Source organism: Oryx dammah, unplaced genomic scaffold (genome assembly GCF_014754425.2).
Source record: "Oryx dammah isolate SB20612 unplaced genomic scaffold, SCBI_Odam_1.1 HiC_scaffold_3, whole genome shotgun sequence".
NCBI classification, from domain to species: Eukaryota; Metazoa; Chordata; class Mammalia; order Artiodactyla; family Bovidae; genus Oryx; species Oryx dammah.
The window spans coordinates 6,370,872-6,386,905 of NW_024070187.1; the positions used below are offsets into that span (position 1 = coordinate 6,370,872).

Here is a 16,034-nt window from a genome sequence, read left to right on the forward strand (position 1 = left end):
CGTATTGATTTGTGGCAGAGATCATCACAGAATTGTAAAGTAATCATCCGCCAATCAAAGTAACTGTATTACAAACCTTGAAAGGATTATTGCGTATTCAGCACCTGCCTCCCTCTCCTAAACTCTCTGTGCGCAGCCTCCCTACCCTCCTCCTCCTCACCCCACCGTCCCACTGAAAGTCTCTCTCCCGGCTCTCCGGCGCTCTCCAGCCCACCTCATGTTGACCTAGCGTCAACACCTGCACAGACGGTCCTGCCTCTTCCTCGGTGTGCTTTCTTCACCTCCAGCACCCCCAGACTCCCTCGTTTTTGCACTTCTTGCCCCTTCTGCTGGTTTCTCCTTGTCTCCTGGCTTCTTTGTGTCAGAGGACTCAGGCCTCGGTCCTCACTCCGCTCTTCTCTGGCCGCTCTGTGGTTTGTAATCTAGTTTCCTGGCTTCGAATACTGTTTACATGCCCAGAACTCCCAAGTGTGTTTCTCCGTCTCAGCTTTCATCCCAGCACCGAGACCTTGTGTGTCTGATTGTTTACTCAGCATCACTGCTTGATCACCTAATAGATTTCCCAGATGGACGTGCCTGGAGCCAGATTCCCGGTTTTCATCCACGGGCTCAAAAAAAACCCTTCCCTTCCCGGAGCCTTCCTCTGGTCAGTTCGTGGCAACTTCATGCTTCTGATTCCTCAGGCCGACAACTTCGGAGTCACCTGCATCGAGCTGATTTGGTCTCTGTGACGTCTCTGAATTCCTCCCCAGCGGCCCCAGGAGGCTAATCCCAGTCTCACTGGCCTCCTGACGTTCCGCTGCCAGCCCAGGCTGGCGCTGTCCCCAGACACCTGCGGGCAAATGCCTTCCCACTTTGGAGCCTTTGCTCCAATGATGCCTTTTGAAGACCAATTCTGTAACTGTTTAAAATTGCAGTCTTTTCCCACTGTGGTACCCCTCCCCGAGAGGTGCTTTTTTCCCATAATGTTGTCATCTTCTAAGGTCCTGGGTAATTTATTGGGTTTTTTTAGGTCTATTATTGTCTGTGTCCTCTGCAAGAACATAAACTCTACAAGGAAGCACCTAGGACAGTATCTAAAATTAGCAGACAGTCAATACACACTTGTTTGATAATTACATTCTTTTGCCAAAATATATTATGATTTAATTGTTAGGTTTATTTTAGATAAGTTATTCTAGTGATTTAGAAATATTCATGCCATGGATATTGGGTTTTTTAATTTATTTTTAATTGGAAGATAATTGCTTTACAATGCTGCATTGGTTTCTGCCATAAGTATACATATATCCCCTTCCTCTTGAGCCTTCCTCCCACTCTCCCATCCCACCCCCTAGGTTTTCACAGAGCACTGGGGTGAGCTCCCTGTGTTATACGGCAGCTTTCCACTGGCTATCTGTTTCATGCATGGTGATGTACGTATCCCAGTGCTACGCTCTAAATTTGCTCCTCCCTCTCCTTCCCTCACTGGGACCGCAGGTTTGTTCTCTGTGTGTTTCTATTCCTGCCCTGCAAATAAGTTCATCAGTGCCATTCCCATGGATATTGTTTTAATACTCATGCATGCTATGAAAAAAATATTTGGTCAGGAATCTTGGTGTGTTTTAAAAATAGATTCAGGTGTTTTTAAAAATTTTTCTGTTAAAAAATAGAATTTTAATTTCTAAATTGAATTACAAGTTAAGGAGGAGAACATGGTCAAACGGAATTCTATTTGACACAGTATAACTAGCTGATAGGAAATGGTATACAAATGCTTACCTTTCTCATAACAGATGTATTGATAGGAGAGGATGAAGAAGAAATTTTATTCTTATGTTTTGTGTCTTTGCTTTACTTTTCCCATTGAATCTAAATACCTCTCACATCTCTGAGTGGCTATGTTAATACCCTGCTTATGGAAAATAATAATTTAAAATCTTTTACATTTTTGCAGCAGTAGTTAGTGTCTTATTTTACAAGAAACTGTAGTGTGCCTAGAGTACAGATGATAAAATTATACAGTGCTCCTTTTTATATTTTAGAAATCATGAAGCTTTACAAATAAGGCAATGCGTTACCTAGACGTGCCTTTATAAATATTTAAATACAGGGCAGATTCTGAGTCTGCATCATTGACCGTTTCAGGCAATGCCAGTCCTCGGTACATCCGCTGCACCACGTACTGTTTTCCCTGCACGTCAGATATGGCCAAGCAAGCTCAGATCCCGTTAGCCGCCATCATCAAGCCCTTTGCCACGATCCCTTCAAATGAGGTAAGTGATGAAAATAGCAGTTCAGTAATGTAATAACTCTAAAATTCCTCTTCTGTCATCATTTTCCTGTATATTTTTCTGTATCATAAACAGAAAACTGGAGCGTGAAAAACATGTAGTCCATTCAATTCATTAAGGAAACCGAGAACCGACCGTATAGCACAGGAGACTCTGCGTAATGCTCTGTGGTTACTTAAATGGGAAGAACACCCAGAAACGAGGGTATGTGTGTGTGTGTGTGTGTATACACACACACACACACACACATATATATATAGCTGACTCACTTAGTGGTACTCACTTAGTACCACAGAAACTAACAAACATTCTGAGGCAACTAAACTCCAATTTTTAAAAAGTAAGAAGAAAGAGAAAACAATCTGATTAGCTGTGTTTTTTTGGCATCCTGTATTCCAAACACAGATGGGGAAGGTCTCTATTTGGCCTGTTGTAACAATGCACATGAGCTGTAGCCTGCCAGACTCCTCTGTCCATGGAATTCTCCAGGGAAGGATACTGGAGTGGGTAGCCAGCCGTTCCCTTCTCCAGGGCATCTTCCCAACCCAGGGATCGAACCCAGGTCTCCTGCATTGCAGGCAGATTCTTTACCAGCTGAGCTACCAGGGAAGCCCCTGGTTTGTGTCATTGGAAAAGTCCCTGATGCTGGGAAAGATTGAGGACAGAAGGAGACGAGGGCGTCGGAGAATGAGATGGCTTGATCGCATCACTGATGCAATGGACATGAACTTGGGCAAACTTCGGGAGGTGGTGAGGGACAGAGAAGCCTGGCATGCTCAGCCCATGGGATGTCAAAGAGTCAGACACAACTGGTGGCTCAACAACAACAACAGCAATGCACATATACAGGAAACACAGACTGTCAGAAAATGACAGATACTCAAACCTCTTGCGAAGTCTTTATGCCCTCGCTCAGTACTGCAGCTTCGAGGTGCTCTGGTAAAAGGAAGATAATGCAGGCTGAGGTCCTCGGTCTTACTACATCTGCTTTAGTAATCTCTGGGCCAGGATGCTCATAAACCCCTGTCTAAACTCAGCAGGATTAGAAAGCATGAGGTAGATCAGTTGTGTCTGTCAGCTGAGAAAGGTGTTCCCAGTTTATAGTTGCTATGCTGTATGCTATGCTTGGTTGCTTCAGTCATGTCTGACTCTTTGCTACCCCATGCCTGTAGCCCACCAGGCTCCTCTCATGGAGTGTTCTAGACAAGAATACTGGAGTGGGTTGCCATTTCCTCCTCCAGGGGATCTTCCTGAACCAGGGATCGAACCCATGTCTCCTGCATTGGCAGGCGGATTCTTTACCACTGAGCCACCTGGGAAGCCCCCAGTTTATAGTTAAGTGGCGACAAAGATAAGAGGTGTGTATTTAAGATCTCTGATTTTAGGATGCTGTTAGTGGGTCCTGGGATTAGGATGTCCACTCTCTGTAGCTGCCATTCCTCCTTTTGTTGCCCCTGAGTGGTGGATGCCCATGTACACATGGAGATAGACACGAGGTCCTGTAGCAAAGCTGGTCAGGTGGGGGCTGAAGGGAAGCCTTACTCAGACTGGAGCTGTGACTGTAACCTCGTGGTGGTCCAGTAGATTAGGCTGAGCTCTGGATTCTATTTGCTCGCTAAAAGCTGAAGCATAGACGCTTTTCCCAAGTTTAACTTGACCTTGGCTCTGATCCTTTGAGATTGCTGACCTGATGCTTACCTAGTAGCACCTGAGCGAGAAGTAGAGCCTCTCTGCTGCTGCTGCTGCTGCTGCTAAGTCACTCATTCGTGCCCGACTCTGTATGACCCCATAGACGGCAGCTGTCTAATCCCCCGTCCCTGGGATTCTCCAGGCAAGAACACTGGAGTGGGTTGCCATTTCCTTCTCCAATGCATGAAAGTGAAAAGTGAAAGTGAAGTTGCTCAGTCATGTCTGACTCTTAGTGACCCCATGGACTGCAGCCTGCCAGGCTCCTCCATCCATGGGATTTTCCAGGCGAGAGTACTGGAGTGGGGTGCCATTGCCTTCTCCAGAGCCTCTCTAAGAGAGAACAAATCTGTACTGTTTCTTGGGCCTGTCACACCAGCTGGGACCCGGGGTAAAGTGACCTGGTAAGGGGTAGGGGGCTGCTGTATGACCCCTCAGAGAAGGAAGGAGGAGGAGAGAGGCAGTGTCCGCATGCACAGTGGCTTCCATCCCCTTTGAGATGTTCATTCAGTCTTTTTATGGGTGCAGCAGAATGCCACCATCTCCACTGAGAGCACAGTGAACTGGGTTAGAGTTGGGCATAGAAGAGGCACTGGGTTGTTCCTGGAAGCCAGTCTTACATGCAGTTATGGTCTCATAAATTGAGAAGTACATTCAGTATTTGCTTATTTTAGGGATGGTGTCTTTTGTGATGGTCCCAGAAATTTAATATAATGCTCCTAAGTGGAAGTGTTAGTTGCTCAGTCATGTCCAACTCTTTGTGACCCCATGGACTGTAGCCACCAGGCTCCTCTGTCCATGGGATTTCCCAGGCAAGAGTACTGGAATAGATTGCTGTTTCCTTCTCCAGGGGATCTTCCTGGCCCCGGGCTCGAACCCACATCTCCTGAGTCTCCTGCATTGCAGGTGACTTCTTTACCACTATGCCACCTAGGAAGCCCCGTCAGCTTATCTACTCTTTTAGTGATGGACATCTGGCTATTTCTGCTTTTTGGCTTTTGTGAATAAAGCGGCTTTTATAAATATTCTAGTACAAGTGTTTCTATGGACACGTATTCATTTCTCTTGGATTAATACCTGTGAGTAGATTGCTGGCTGATTGCTGTTTATTTAGGTTTATAAGAAACTGCCAGACCATTTTCCAAAGTGGTTATATGATATTGTAGTCTTTTTCAATGCGGTATCAGAGTTCCAGTTGCTCTGCATTCTCTCCAACCTTTGATATTGTCATCTTTTTAATTTTAGCAGTTCTGACTGCTGTGTAGTAGTATCTGTGAGAGAGATTTCTTAAATTTTAACCTTGATCCTTTGAATAAAATTTAAAGTGTTAGTGAATAATACATCGGTGTATATGCCACCATCATTAACAGATGTTAACGTTTTGTCGTATTTGACTAAGATAATTTTCTAAGAATTAAAACTTCATAGGATATCTCTTCTTTCATCCCACTCTAGGCACAAACACTAATGAATTTGATGTGTGTCCTTCCTATACATGTGGATTTTATATATTTGACTTCATATATATGTGTCTATAACAATATGTAGTATTTTTTGCTTTTTAATGAATCAATTACTTTTAAATAGGTAACATACAAACATTCAAAAGATGAAAATGGTATACAGTGAAGAAGGTTCCTTCCTACCCCTCCACCCTACCCTTACAATTTTTACTGATTCTTTGTGATTCCTTCTAGAAATAAGTATGCATATACCAGCATATCAATATCCATCCTTTAAAAATAAATGTATAAGTGACAATATAGCATACTATCACCACTCCACTCCACCACTGGCTGGATGAAAGTCTGGGTCACCAAGGATTTAGGCCTTCTTGGCAGCCTTCCCTCTTGTCTCCGTGACGCCCTCCTGGTGTATCTTTTCCAGCTTCACAGGGAGGGAGCATTTTAGTTCCATTTGTTATCTTAACTTCTAATCCTGGGGCTCATTAAGGCTTGAGTTTGGGGTTTCCTCTTTTTTTTTTCCTCTTTCTTTTTTATTTTTTAAAGTATGAAAATATGATAACACATTTATAGGAGACTTGGAAAATACAGAACAAAGTTACATATAGTTCCACTATATGTTGCAATTATTTTTTTAAGTAGATGAAATCAAACTCTCAAAAATTAATAGAATGAATATATATAAAAGTAGAAAGATTTAGTAGACCTGAAAAGCACTATGAACCAATTCAACATAATTAAGATTTATACAGTTTTCACACAGCGGTAGGATAGACTGGGAGACACTAGAGTATATCCAGGGACATAAAACAAGTGCAAAAGTTTCTTGGTCTAAAGGTATTGAAATCATGCCGAGTCTGTTCTGTTATCACTGTGGAATTATGTTAAAAACCAGTATCAAAAGATATTTGAAAATAACTCGGGGTCTCCTCTTTTTTCTCTTAGACTCTGTACCCCCGCAAAGACTAAGTATCATCTGTAACAGTTACTGATGAGAATAATAATAGTCATAACTTATAAAGCACTTAGTGAACACAGTTAGAAATTTTTAAATATATGTTCATTTAGTTAATTCTCACATCAGCCTACTTATTGTTCCATTTTTGGCATAAGGAAACTGAGGCACAGAGTTAGATAACTCTTAAGACCAGTAGCTAATAAATGTTACCTAAGACCAGTGGCTACTAAGTAACAGAGCTGGGATTCCAAGCCAGGTGGTCAGAAGCCAGGTCCTTAACTCTAAGTCACTGTACTATTGCTCTCATTCATTCATTCCTCCATCTGTAGCCCCACCTCCACATACCCAAATGCCTTTCTAGAATCCCTCCTTGGGTACCTCTTTGAACCCTCAAACTTAACATGTTCAAAAGTGAATTTCTGATCTCTACACCCTAAACCTGTTCATTCTTCCACATATCAATAAATGGCACTATCATTTATTTAGTTCATGTCAGAAGCCCCAAGCTAAACAGTTATAGTTAATAATAGAGAATAAGGGGTATGCTGATTTTTAAAACATATTTACTTGGCTGCACCAGATCTTAGTTGTGGCATGTGGAATCTAGTTCCCTGACCAGGGATCAAACCTGGACCACCTCCATTGGGAGCATGGGGTCTTAGCCACTGGACCACCAGGAAGTTCCTGATATTTTATATTTATAACCTGTAATCAAGGAAATAAGTTTTAAAGTTTGTTTCTTGAAGGAAAATGGATTGCATGAATACTGTTATCCTCCTTCTGAATAGCATCCTAATTTCTTTTCCTCTAGAATAAATGACTTGCTTATTTTTAGGTATAGTAAAAGTTTAGGATTTTATTCCTTATCTAATATTGCCACTATTGCTGCAATTAAAAAAAAAGATATCCTTCAAGATACCCTGATTTGGCATCTATCACAAGGATTTATTTAGTATAGCTTTTTTTTTAAAGTCAGTTCTGTTGTTTGACAGAACCTTTAAAGCATGTCATTGTGTTAGCAACGGACTATAAAAATAAACCTAACCCAAGTGGTTACTACCCGAGAATGTTCCCCGTGAGCATTTGCTTTGGAGATGTACGCTATTTCCAAGGACATATCTGTGTCATCTTTGTTTAATATTTCATGCTCCTTACCATAAATTTTAACTTTTTTGGTATTTGTTTTAAGTGAAACCCATCACTATATTTAATATAATTAAATATGAGGTATTTATTCAGCAAAAGTAATCAGTTATCTTGTAGGCTATTTTGCTTAGTAACCTGTGAATTTATTTTTGATGTTGTTTTTAAGAACTAAGGTAGAAATGGTAGATTTCTGGCAAAAATTATACTTACTTCTTCATTTTCTTTAAAATAGGAACTTTTGCATTTTGTGCAAGTATGTACATCATCTAATTATACATGAAACTAAGTAATTTCACCTATAAAACAGATGGCAGAATCTTTTACTCCATTTGGGAATAGATTCAGGAGTATCTGTGTAATTTTCTTAGATTAGAAATGGATATAATAGTCAAAGTAATTTCCTTTCTTATTGATTTAATCAGATACTTTTTTATCCAAGACTTTAAACTTCACTTGATTTATAATCAACTATTAACTCTGTAGGAACTTAGCTGGACTTTAGGGAAACAAGGAAAAACAAGACCAGTTATTCTTATCTAAAACAGGTAGAAAATCTGGGACATAACTAATTTTTGTACAGTGTAAAAAAGTGGGAATAATCTTATTCTTTGGAGTTTAGGTTCAGGGAAATTGTACCTTAGTTATGACTAAATGCTGTGAAAGTGCTGCACTCAATATGCCAGCAAATTTGGAAACCTCAGCAGTGGCCGCAGGACTGGAAAAGGTCAGTTTTCATTCCAATCCCAAAGAAAGGCAATGCCAAAGAATGTTCAAACTACCATACAATTGCACTCATCTCACACGCTAGTAAAGTAATGCTCGAAATTCTCCAAGCCAGGCTTCAGCAATATGTGAACTGTAAACTTCCAGATGTTCAAGCCAGACTGAGAAAAGGCAGAGGAACCAGAGATCAAATTGCCAACATCCGCTGGATCATGGAAAAAGCAAGAGAGTTCCAGAAAAACATCTATTTCTGCTTTATTGACTATGCCAAAGCCTTTGACTGTGTGGATCACCACAAACTGTGGAAAATTCTGAAAGAGATGGGAATACTAGACCACCTGACCTGCCTCCTGAGAAATCTGTATGCAGGTCAAGAAGCAACAGTTAGAACTGGACATGGAACAACAGACTGGTCCCAAATAGGAAAAGGAGTATGTCAAGGGTGTATACTGTCACCCTGCTTATTTAACTTATGTACATAGTACATCATGAGAAACGCTGGGCTGGATGAAGCACAAGCTGGAATCAAGATTGCTGGGAGAAATATCAATAACCTCAGATATGCAGATGACACCACCCTCATGGCAGAAAGCAAAGAGGAACTAAAGAGCCTCTTGATGAAAGTGAAAGAGGAGAGTAAAAAAGTTGGCTTAACACTCAGCATTCAGAAAACGAAGTTCATGGCATCCGGTCCCCTCACTTCATGGGAAACAGATGGGGAAACAGTGGAAACAGTGGCTGACTTTATTTTCTTGGGCTCCAAAATCACTGCAGATGGTGACTGCAGCTGTGAAATTAAAAGACACTTCCTCATTGGAAGGAAAGCTATGACCAACCTAGACAGCATATTAAAAAGCAGAGACATTACTTTGCTGACAAAGGTCCGTCTAGTCAAACTATGGTTTTTCCAGTAGTCATAGATGGATGTGAGGGTTGGACTATAAAGAAAGCTGAGCCCCAAAGAATTGATGCTTTTGAACTGTGGTGTTGGAGAAAACTCTTAAAAGTCCCTTGGACTGCAAGGAGATCCAACCAGTCCATCCTAAAGGAGATCAGTCCTGAATATTCATTGGAAGGACTGATGCTGAAACTGAAATTCCAACACTTTGCCACCTGATGCGAAGAGCTGACTTATTTGCAAAGACCCTGATGCTGGGAAAGATTGAGGGCAGGAAGAGAAGGGGCTGACAGAGGATTAATTGGTTGAATGACATCACCAACGTGATGGACATAAGTCTGGGTAAACTCTGGTAGGTGGTGATGGATAGGGAGGCTTGATGTGCTGCCGTCAATGGGGTCGCAGAGAGTCAAACACAACTGAGCGACTGAACTGAACTGAGTAAATCGATAAGGAAGTTTGTACTGTTATTAAATAGTTTAAATTATTTTTCTTCATGGTTGTTCATAGTCTGATAGATTTGGTGGATATGAAGAATATGCCGTTGGAAAGAAAAAGGGTTGGATGTCAGTGAACTGACAAATGGGGTTAACAGAAAAGGGAAAGACTGTCAGGGAATAAATGAACACCAGCACATTACATCCACATCCGTCACCTACAGAAGACATTGCTTGGTCATGCACTAGCCTCAGCCAGTCTTGCTGGCCTGAGTTGGCAGGGTTTGGGCAGAGTTTCCACTGCTGTTTAATCCATCAAAGGGAAGAAAATCTGCTTCACTGTCATAGTTTGTGTGTCAGCTTTTTAAAAGGAAGCCAGCAGCTTGTGAAAAAGGTGTTCCCTGAGTTTTATAGATGAAGAAGTTCTACAGGTTATGGGGCAATTACAATCATACAGTAAAATCATTGCTAATAAGTAATGCTGTGGAAATCAAGGTTCTTTCAGTAATATCTGGCTTACTGAGGTTTTATTTACTAAACACATAAAGTAGCATTCCTTTTTCTTATTAGCAGAGATCTCTTGCTCTTGCAAACTTGTGGGTTAGCTTGACATGTCCACCTTAGACCTCTTTTCTTGAAGTCTTTTTATTTCACATTACTGCTTACTGCTCCTTGACGACAGAGACCATCTGGATTGCGGCAGTGGGCTGGGCGTACTGTAGAGGTCCTGGCCGAACAAATGCATTCTCCTGAGGGCTGGACAGACACTTAAAAGGCAAAGACAGACCAAACTGCTGAACAGTGGCTGAGTTTTCTAGCTATGTTAGGCTTCTAACAAACTCTGTGAATACAGAAAAAAAAAAAATCATTTCAGAGATTGTTGATGTATTCTATCACCTATTAATGTGATAGCAGTATATTCTGTCATACTAATGAGAAAGGTTATATTTCATTTTAAAGAGCAGAACAGAAAAGTAAGTAGGGAGACTATTTTAATAGTTAATATTTTTCTTTAGTTTTTGGTTGTGCTGGGTCTCTTTCTCTAGCTGTGACGAGCGGGGTCTGTGCTTCCTTGCAGTGTGCGGGCTGCTCACTGCTGGGGCCTCTCTCGTTGCCCAGCGCAGGCTGTTGGTGCCCCGCGAGCTTTGTTAGCTGCAGCACACAGGCTCAGTAGTTGGGGCTCCCAGGCTCCGGAGCACAGGCGTAGCGGTTGTGGTGCACGGGCTCAGTTGCTCCATGGCATGTGGAATCTCCCCGGACCAGGGATCAAACCCGTGGCCCCTGCATTGGCAGGGGGATTCTTATCCTCTCTACCACTGGGGAAGTCCTAGGAAGAATTTTTGATCATATAAAGGTATTTGAGAAACCATGTTAAAAAACAGACTACTTTCTCCAAAGCACAGGAGATAGTAAGCATTATGTGGAACACTGGGCCAGGAGGCAGGAAATGTAGGTCTGTGCCGTGCCTTGTATTGTGACCTTAAGCTTCCATTCCCAAGAAGGAGAAGCCTGGTTCTGATGCTCTGTAAATCTCGAAGGCTAATGTCTACCTTCCTTTTCCACTCTTTCTTAGGTTTTCAGCATGGATTACTATGTACTTGTCACGCATCCTGTATGTTATTAGAAATTCATGTGAGCATTTTGCACAACCCAACCCAAAAGAGTTTCATTAATATTATATTTTTAGTATAAGAACCTTATAGTATATTATTTACTTAAAAAGTACATGAAGATTGTGAAACTATGCGTTTTTATATCTAACCCCGATTTAGCTAGCTTTAGTGATAAATATGCTCTGAAGTGAAACTGATTACTGCATAAGACTGTGTCCTTTAAGGAACTTAAAGACTTATATCTTAAATTATTTTAAAATGAAAGCTTCAAAAGCCTGAATCTATTTTTAACGTGTGTTATAATCTTAAATTGTTTGCTTTAATGCAGTATTTTATGAGTATTAACATAAGAACTTGGAAACACAGATTGTATGTACTTATGCAGAAATAGAATTATGAACATAAGATTTAAAATATTTAATGTATAAAGTCACTTTAGAAACTGAATCTTATCCCTTAAGGATTTTGGCCGCTGTTTGTATACTGCTATGAGAAAGTACTATGAAAAAAAGCTCGGCAGCTGGAGTACAGAATGTTATCCCTTTTTAGAATGGTGTTACAGCAGACACACAGAGCTGCCACATTTGTCAGGGCAAAGGTGGTTAGGATCCTATTCTAGGTTACAGTTTAGAAAGTTAAACACACCAACCTTATTTTCTCAATCTTGAAATTATTCATATAAATATTTCTTTTATTAAATGGAGAATTATGTTGGGAGAAATAAGAAGAAAAGAGAAAGCGTTCTTCCTTGGTTTGATTTTCAGTGGATCCATACGTGGGTTTTATGACCTTTGGTGCCTGGCAACTGAGTGTTGTGGTTGTTGAGTCGCTCAGTTGTGCTCAATGTTTTGCACCCCCACAGATTGCAGCACACCGGGCCTCCCTGTCCTTCACTATCTCCAGGAATTTGCTCAAACTCATGTCCATGATGATGGACATGAGTCGATGATGTCATCCAACATCTGTCGCCCCCTTTTCCTCTTACCCTCAATCTTTCCCAGCATCAAGGTCTTTTCCAATGAGTCTGCTCTTTGCATCAGGTGGCAAAGTATTGGAACTTCAGCTTCAGCATCAGTCCTTCCAGTGAATATTCAGGGTTGATTTCCTTTAAGATTGGCTGGTTTGATCTCCTTGCAGTCCAAGTGGCTCTCAAGAGTCTTCTCCAGCATCACAGTTCAAAAGCATCAGTTCTTTGGCACTCAGTTTCTTTATGGTCGAACTCTCACATCAGTACACGACTGCTGGAAAAACCGTAGCTTTGACTATAGGGCAGTTTGTTGGCAAAGTAATGTCTCTGCTTTTTAATATACTGTCTAAGTTCATAACTTTTCTTCCAAGGAGCAAGCATCTTTTAATTTCATGGCTGCAGTCTGCCCACAGTGATTTTGGAGCCCAAGAAAATAAAAGTCAGCCACTGTTTCTATTGTTTCTCCATCTATTTGCCATGAAGTGATGGGACCAGATGTCATGGTCTTAGGTTTTTGAATGTTGAGTTTTAAGCCAACTTTTTCACTCTCCTCTTTAACCTTCATAAAGAGGCTTTTCAATTCCTCTTCACTTTCTGCCATTAAGGTGGTATCATCTGCATATCTGAGGTTATTGGTATTTTCCCCAGCAATCTTGATTCCAGCTTGTGCTTCATCCAGCCTGACATTTCACATGATGTACTCTGCTGCTGCTGCTGCTAAGTTGCTTCATTCGTGTCCGACTCTGTGCGACCCCATAGACAGAAGCCCACCAGGCTTCCCCGTCCCTGGGATTCTCCAGGCAAGAACACTGGAGTGGGTTGCCATTTCCTTCTCCAATGCATGAAAGTGAAAAGTGAAAGGGAAGTCGTTCAGTTGTGTCCGACTCTTAGCGACCCCATGGACTGCAGCCTACTCGGCTCCTTCGTCCATGGGATATTCTAGGCAAGAGTACTGGAGTGGGGTGCCATTGCCTTCTCCGATGATGTACTCTGCATATAAGTTAAATAAGCAGGGTGACAGGATACAGCCTTGATTTACTCCTTTCCCGATTTGGAACCAATCTGTTGTTTCATGTCTGACTCTTTTGCTTCTTGACCTACATACAGATTTCTCAGGAGGCAGGTAGTGTGGTCTGGTATTCCAATCTCTTTAAGAGTTTTCCAGTTTGTTGTGATCCACAGAGTCAAAGGTTTTAGTGTAGTCTATGAAGCAGAAGTAGATGTTCTTTGGAATTCCCTTGCATTTTCTATGATCCAGCAAATGTTGGCAATTTGATCTCTGGTTCCTCTGCCTTTTCTAAATCCAGCTTATAACATCTGGAAATTCTCATTTCACGCACTATTGAAGCCTAGCTTAAGGATTTTGAGCATTACTTTGATAGCATGTGAAGTGCGTGCAATTGTGTAATAGTTTGAACGTTCTTTAGCATTGTCCTTCTTTGGGATTGGGATGAAAACTGACCTTTTCCAGTCCTGTGGCCACTGCTGAGGTTTCCAAATTTGCTGGCATATTGAACACAGCACTTTAACAGCATCATCTTTTAATATTTGAAATAGCCCAGCTGGAATTCCATCACCCCCACTGTCTTTGTTCATTGTAAGGCCCACTTGACGTCACACTCCAGGATGTCTGCTTCTAGGTGACTGGTCACACCGTGGTGGTTATCTGGGTCACTGAGACCTTTTTTGTACAGTTCTGTGTATTCTTGCCACCTCTTCTTAATCTCTTCTGCTTCTTCTGGGTCCATACTGTTTCTGTTTTTTGATTGTGCCCATCTTTGCGTGAAATGTTCCCTTCATATGTACAGTGTCCAAGACCAGGCTCCCTGGGTGTGGAACACCAGGCATCCACAGAGAGCTACCACAGCTGAGGAACTATTTTAGAGCCTCTCACTATCATTTTTATCATTCATCTCACTATCAATCATTTTTATCATTTATTTCACTATCATTTTATCATTTATCACTATCACTGTCAATTCTAAGGCCCGCATTTTCTCACATTTTAACATTTCTAAAATAGGAGTATGTCTTACTAATAGTGACTTTTTAGCATTATGTCATGATAAGTTGGAAGCTTTCATGGGATTTTAGAATAATTGAAATACATTTGTGTACCCTGCTTGATGATTTCTAACTCCAGTTATGTTTTGTAGGTATTTAGATAATACTGGGACTTGAAGTTTACATAGTTGATGTGTCCTCTCAGTGGTAAAGTATGAGAAAGTAAAAAATTTAAAGATTTTTATTTGAAAGTTTCCTGAGCAACAAGTTCTCATGAATAAAAGGCTAAAAAATTAAAAAAAAAAAAAAAGTCCTGTTTTTAAGGGAGGAAGAAAAAGAAAGCCTGTGCAAACCTGTAGTTTGGAATTGTTTCATGGAATATTTGAAAATGACACCCGAGCTTGTCTGGTGCGTGAGTGATCGGGGAGTGATTCTCTGGCAGGAGTTGAGCATCATATGGGCGATGGGGTACAGACAGGAAGAGCTTGGGTGTCAAAGGAAGTTGGGTGCACAAACTGATGGTGAAAAATTTTCCATAACGTTTTTAAACGTTACTTTTCTCATAAGATTATAGCACCACTTAACACTTAATTTAAAAATAAGCTGGTATGAGAAATGAATATCTTTATCATTGGTTACCACTGTTTGCTGTACAAAATTCTTCTTTGGAAAATTTCATTTAATCCAACATTCATTGGTTTGGGGTGTCTCCTGTGTGCAAGGAAGAGAAGTATGAAAACTGCAGTAGCTTACGTTCACCTGCAGTGTACGCATCCAAGAGAGATACAGTCAAACCCGTCCAGTGATTCTAATACCTGTCTCACATAAGAAGGAGCAAACTGACATGGATGCCACAGTTTATGTTCATGTAAGAAGGGAAGAGCTGCTCATTTACATTTTTGAAATGAAATGTTGCATGGTCTCTGTCATTTGATATCATATTGCTATTTTCTATTTTTTACTATTAAAATGAAGACCACCCACCGTTATAATTAGATAAAAATGTCTTTAGCTTTTGTTTTTTCATAAGGTGCTTCATGGGCACTTGCTGGCATAATTTTCCCACGACCTCCTCCACACTATCCTACCCTTTTAGCCTCGTTAATTCTGTTCACCTTTTAAATTTCAGTTCAGGGTCACCTCCTCAGGAGAACTTTCGAGAATTCCCCACATCATACTCGCTGGAGCTCTAGTACTGTGTGTCACGGTTTGCAGTTGTGTGTCTATGTTTTTTGACTCCTGTTTTTCTCCCATTAGATTCCATGAGGGTAGGGACCAGCTGTAATTTTTTCTCACTATTTCATTTCCCAAGACCTAAAACAGTTCCTGAGAATTTTTGCACCAAATAAATATTTTAATTTGATAGTTTCATTACATGGTATCATTTGTGTATAGAAGTAAATTGGAATTTTGAGACCAGGTAATTTGAAGAGTTCGCTGACTTAAAAAAAATGCTCAATATGAGAATTATAAGTTGTTTTATTTGGGGGCAAAATAAAGACCATAGCCTGGGAGATAGCACTTCATATACCTCTGAGAAACTGCTTCAAAGAGATGGGAGGAAGGCCAGTATATATGTGATTTTGGTGAAGGGGGAGTACATGAATCAAGCACAGGTTTTTGTGAAGAAGGTATCTGCTGGTCATGTGAAGGTGTCTGCTGGTCTACTGAGGGTGTCTGCTGGTGTAGTGAGGGTGTCCACTGGCCATGTGAAGGTGTCTGTTGGTCTAGTGAGGGTGTCTGCTGGTAATGTGAAGATGTCTGCTGGCCTAGTGAAGGTGTCTGCTAGTCTAGTGAGAGTGTCCACTGGTTGAGGGAAGGTGTCCGCTGGCCATGTGAGGGTGTCCGCTGGCCTAGTGAGGGTGT

At 41.1% G+C, this 16,034-nt stretch overlaps 1 protein-coding gene across 2 annotated transcripts in view; it reads left to right on the plus strand.

Moving 5' to 3' along the window:
* Positions 1-16,034, plus strand: part of SEC24D (SEC24 homolog D, COPII coat complex component) — a 113,752-nt gene that overhangs the window by 35,568 nt on the left and 62,150 nt on the right. For both annotated transcript variants that reach the window (XM_040237393.1, XM_040237394.1), the window contains exon 7: positions 2,128-2,255. In XM_040237393.1, coding sequence (XP_040093327.1) covers positions 2,128-2,255 — 128 coding nt within the window. The remainder of the gene's footprint in view (positions 1-2,127; positions 2,256-16,034) is intronic.